This window comes from Aplysia californica, unplaced genomic scaffold (assembly GCF_000002075.1).
Source record: "Aplysia californica isolate F4 #8 unplaced genomic scaffold, AplCal3.0 scaffold00168, whole genome shotgun sequence".
NCBI lineage: Eukaryota > Metazoa > Mollusca > Gastropoda > Aplysiida > Aplysiidae > Aplysia > Aplysia californica.
Window position 1 is genome coordinate 344,123 of NW_004797438.1, and position 4,708 is coordinate 348,830.

The 4,708-nt window shown below is 41.2% G+C and overlaps 1 protein-coding gene across 1 annotated transcript; it reads right to left on the reverse strand.

Moving 5' to 3' along the window:
- Positions 1-142: 142 nt before the first annotated feature.
- On the reverse strand, positions 143-4,255 carry LOC101862113 (probable glutathione S-transferase parC). Its single transcript, XM_005097939.3, has 3 exons — positions 4,093-4,255; positions 2,509-2,672; positions 143-621 (listed from the first exon to the last, which is right to left on the reverse strand). The coding sequence occupies exons 1-3, from the start codon at positions 4,217-4,219 to the stop codon at positions 205-207; spliced, it is 708 nt and encodes a 235-aa protein (XP_005097996.2). The 5' UTR covers positions 4,220-4,255; the 3' UTR covers positions 143-204.
- Between the last annotated feature and the right edge of the window lie 453 nt (positions 4,256-4,708).

A 4,708-nucleotide genomic window follows, 5' to 3' on the forward strand; every position in this document is an offset into this window, starting at 1 on the left:
ACACACACACCGAAACACCACAGAAGCACACACAGAAGCACACACACACGCAAGCAGGCACACACACACACACACACACACACACACACACACACACACTCACACACACGCACACACACTCACACACACACAAACACACTCGTATATACACATACACTAAACACTCATCAAAAAAGACGCAACAACATAACGCATTTCTTCCGTTCAAGGAATAGCCCCTCCGGAGTTGATAGAAGTGGATACTTCAGACGTGGCAGTGTTGTCTGCATAGCTCTTATAAAACTTCACCAGTGGATCCCACTCAGGCAAACTGGACTTCACGGAATCTCTTGCAAATGCTGCCTCCATCCACTTTTGCAGTCGGGTAAACACGCCAGTGGTTGGTATCTCAAACCCACGGTAGTGAGTGAGCAGCCTGAACCGAATCAAAAAGGGCACCATCATAATATCGACGTACCCAAATTGCTCACCGTTGAAATATGGGCCCTTTTTGGACATGGCTTGTGTGAGGGTTTCCAAGTTTTTCAGCAGGATCTCTTTCGCCGCCTCCTGCTCTGCTTTCACTTGTTTTTGAAGAACTGTGTAGAAGAGAGGAACAATCTTCTTGGAGACATAATCCACCTGGAGAGAAGAAAGAAAATTATTTTAATTATAGTGCAGCAAAGCTTTTACGCCCCCATCAACACACTTTGGGTCAGTTAGGAGGAGGAGGAGGTGTACTGCTTCGGACCTGTCCGGGGCAGTGCCCCTGACTGTAGTGTCTTTAGGTCATTCCCAAAGGGAAGGGGGGTGGCATTTCTCGTCCAAGCACAGTAGAATTGTAAATGGGCTGATTCATCATGCCACGCTCATAACTGTGCCTGATCTGCAACAGTGAACTGTTGCTTTTTTTCTTTCCTAATCCTTACTATTGTCATTTTCCTCTACTTCTTTTGTATGTTTGCCACACTCTTGCGACCCGCTATTTCCGGGGTGCCTTGATAGTCGAAGCAGACCTTGTGCTTTTGAAGCTAGAGAGGTGACTAGAGTAAGCGTGATTCCCTGTATGGACTTCTCTGTTGACATCCACCCCTTGGCGCTCATATGACCTTATGCAGTTGCGAGCGCCGTAAAACCCTCTACCAAAAAAAAAAAGGACCTGCTTTCTGGGCCAACTTAGTCTGAAAGGAAGACAACGATTCCAGCTGACAGAATTTTTCAAAAAACAAAACAAAAAACAGCCCAAAAAGATAGACCCGACAGGGAATCAAACATAGGCCTACATGAAGAGCCTAACCGTTACACGACAGATGCCTTTGAAAAAGTAATGACGGCATTGTGATTAACTCACTTTAGCCTATTCCCGTGTATTTATAGGATGCGCTTTATCGATCGATATCTCCAGTGTTTCAATTTTGTGTTTGTTTGTTTTTTGTTGTTTTTTTTTGCTTTTGTTTTTTGTTACAAGCTATGGGAAGCTGCGAGCCAAAAGTTGACCCACTTGTTTCGCTTCGTTAAAAACTGGACGAAGTTTTGAGCAACACTTTTGAGATGTAACGGACAAAGTCAGTCACCCCTGCATTGCGATAGATGATGTTATTATAAATTAATTGGGCGCAAAAAAAAAGCGTAACCCCAAGATATAGCCATTTCGAAGTATTGATAGAATAAAACTTAATCAGACAAATTAGATGCAGATTGGTTTTTTTCTGTGAGAACATTTCTTTCTTTCTCTAGTTGCGTTTTTTTTTTATTATGATAGCTTTCACAGTCTTTTTGTGGTTAACATTTCAATATAAATCTACCCCAAAAGGGTCAGTCAGCAATGACTGTTGTGAGAAAAATAGCTCCGGCTCAAGTGAGTTAATACAAGTTCAAGAACTTACTTAGTGCATGTGTTGATTATTGTCAGATATCTTGAGTCTAGAGACTGACAACAGAGCTGATTTGTATTGTTTATTTTTTGTTTTGTTTTTGTTCTTTTGCTTTTGTTGATGGTAGTGGTCGTGGTTTTGTTTTGTTTGGCGGGGGGGGTTGTTCTTGCATACTTTTTATTTATTTATTTATTTTTTTTATATTTTTTTTGGTGTTTTTTTTGGGGGGGAGAGATTCTTACTTTAACACATGGATGAGACATAACTCTTTACTTTTTTAAAAAGCCCCGATTTACATAACTTCAAGTGCACAAAAATATACTAATCAGGAAACATTCTAAACAAAAACTTCGCAAAAGTTTCCCCCCGATCACAGACGCTTATCCTGCCGAAGCGCGATGCCCTCCACTTTTCAGATAGATCTAATAGTTAGATACCTTTTTAAGTTAATGGGTTCTCTCAGGACATTCAGCTCATGATACAATTAATCTGTCTCTGTTAAAGTTGATCTAAGGATTAGCATCATAAATTGATAAAATAAAAATTAATCAGACAAATTAGATGCAGATTGTTATTTTCTGTGAGAACATTTCTTTCTTTCTCTAGCTGCGTTTTCGAAATGGCTATATCTTGGGGTTACGCTTTTTGTACCTACCCAGATTCTTGACATCGCTCTATCGTAAGCGTCCTCTGGTAAAATGCTGTACTCTTTCTTCCAAACTTCGTCAATGTATTCCACGCAAACACCGGATTCGTACACTGGCTTGCCATTATGCACCATGGACGGTACCAGGCCTCTAGGGCTCACTGCCAGAAATTCTGGAATTAAAAGAAAACGAAACAATTATATACTCAATCAATTCAACACGAATCTAAAGTGTGAAAGAGGATTAGCAAATGTGTGTCAGAAAAAATTCGCAGGCAAATAATTATTGAGAATAGTGTCAATCCAGGGTTTCAACAAGAAAAATGTCGACGTATACAATACATTCACAAGTTGGATACTTTTTAAAGATGAGCAATTTAACTGCGTTTAAGTTCACAGACCCAAGACATGGGTGGTTGGCGGGTCCTCTGGTATGGTTTGCTTCTTCTTTCCTATCAATCATATATCGTCCTTATCTCTCCTCCTTTTTTGTTTGCTCCTCTCTTGTAACACCTCTAATCTTCGGCACTTATACGACCTTATTGTGTTGCAAGTGCCCTAAAACACTTACGAAAACTAAAATACCCTAAGCTCTCTACAATAAATTATCAATTTGTGCACGCAGCATTTCCCAGATGTGAATGAAAGTTAAGAACAGTTAAGACTAGATAAGATACAGTAACATTTCTGTTTTACACAGACTGGATATGAGTTGTGTTTTTACTGTCCGTGATTACTACATGTACATACCGCTATGCATAAAGGTAAATCAGGGGAAAAAACCCGGGTCGGTGCCACTGACTGAAGTGTCTTTAGGCCATCCCCAAAGGGGGGACATTTCTCGTTCAAGCACAGTAGAATTGTAAATGGGCTGATTCATCATGTCACGCTCATAACTGTGCATGAAATACAACAGGGAACTGCTGCCTTTTCTTTCCTAATCCTTACTACATGTATTGTCATTTTACCCCTACTTCTTTAGTATGTTTGCCACACTCTTGTGACCTGCTATTTCCGGGGTGCCTCGATAGTCGAAGCAGACCTTGTGTTGTTGAAGCTATAGAGGTGACCAGAGTAAGTCCGATTCTCTGTAAAGACTTCTCTGTTGACACCCACCCCTTGGGGCTCATATGACCGTATGCAGTTGTGAGCGTCGTAAAACTCTCTACTAACAAAAAAATAATAAAAATCAGGGAAACAGCTTCCAGCTCACGGGCCTTGATTCATAAACAGCCTATGCTATATGGCTGAGTCCATACAAAGACACAGTGGACATAATTAATTTAAGTGGCAAGAGATTTGAAACAATGTCAAAGTACATTTAATTTGCTCAATTTAAATATTAGGACACCTGTTGGTTCTGTTTGATTCGGTCCATTATAACAGGATAATAATATACCACGAATGATAATATATGGACTAAACAGACAGACAGAGAGACAGACAGGCAGACAGACAGACAGACAGACAGACAGACAGACAGACAGACAGACAGACAGACAGACAGATAGATAGATAGATAGATAGATAGATAGATAGATAGATAGATAGATAGATAGATAGATAGATAGATAGATAGATATAATGACCCACCTGGTGTTTTATTTTCTGGATCCGTCTCAATATACTCATACTCCACCTCCTTCTCCTTCAGGGATATCGATACTCGCTGTGCAAATGGGCAATACCACGCACAATACAGTTTCAAGTTTTTGGACATGGCGAATCGAGCTGAAAAAGAGGACACGAACAACAAGAAATCACATATTACGTTCCACATAGGGTTACTAATCAGAAAGTATTACAGTAGAGCATGGCTATAACGGGATTTTTAGCTCCAGAAGAAAAATCTCGCTGTAGGCAAGTTCCCGCTCTAAGAATGGAAAGGGGAATTACCGAAAAATGGCACACTACACGGTCTCCTCTTCTTTTACTGACATTTTGGCCTAGCCTAGGCCTAGGACTACGGCTGAGGATACCAGAGCTAAATATTTTGGATGCCTTGGCTATGGCACATCACTTTTGGGAAGGCTCACGTTACGTGTCTCTCCGCACTATCTTCTCTCTGCCGCCTGCCCCGCCTCACTCATCACTGGACTGGCCAACCACAACGACTCACCCTGTTTGCAGCCCACCTACATCCCCCAAACCCCAAACCCCAACCCCGTTCCCCCAGCTACAGCTCGCTCGATCTATCCCGCTGAATCCA

Excerpts from the sequence above, each read along its gene's own strand:
- LOC101862113 (XM_005097939.3), bottom strand. The coding sequence starts at position 4,219 with ATGTCCAAAAACTTGAAACTGTATTGTGCGTGGTATTGCCCATTTGCA. Across the intron at positions 2,673-4,092 it reads TCCAGAAAATAAAACACCAG|AATTTCTGGCAGTGAGCCCT; the intron begins GTGGGTCATTAT and ends TTTTAATTCCAG. Across the intron at positions 622-2,508 it reads GAGCGATGTCAAGAATCTGG|GTGGATTATGTCTCCAAGAA; the intron begins GTAGGTACAAAA and ends TCTTCTCTCCAG.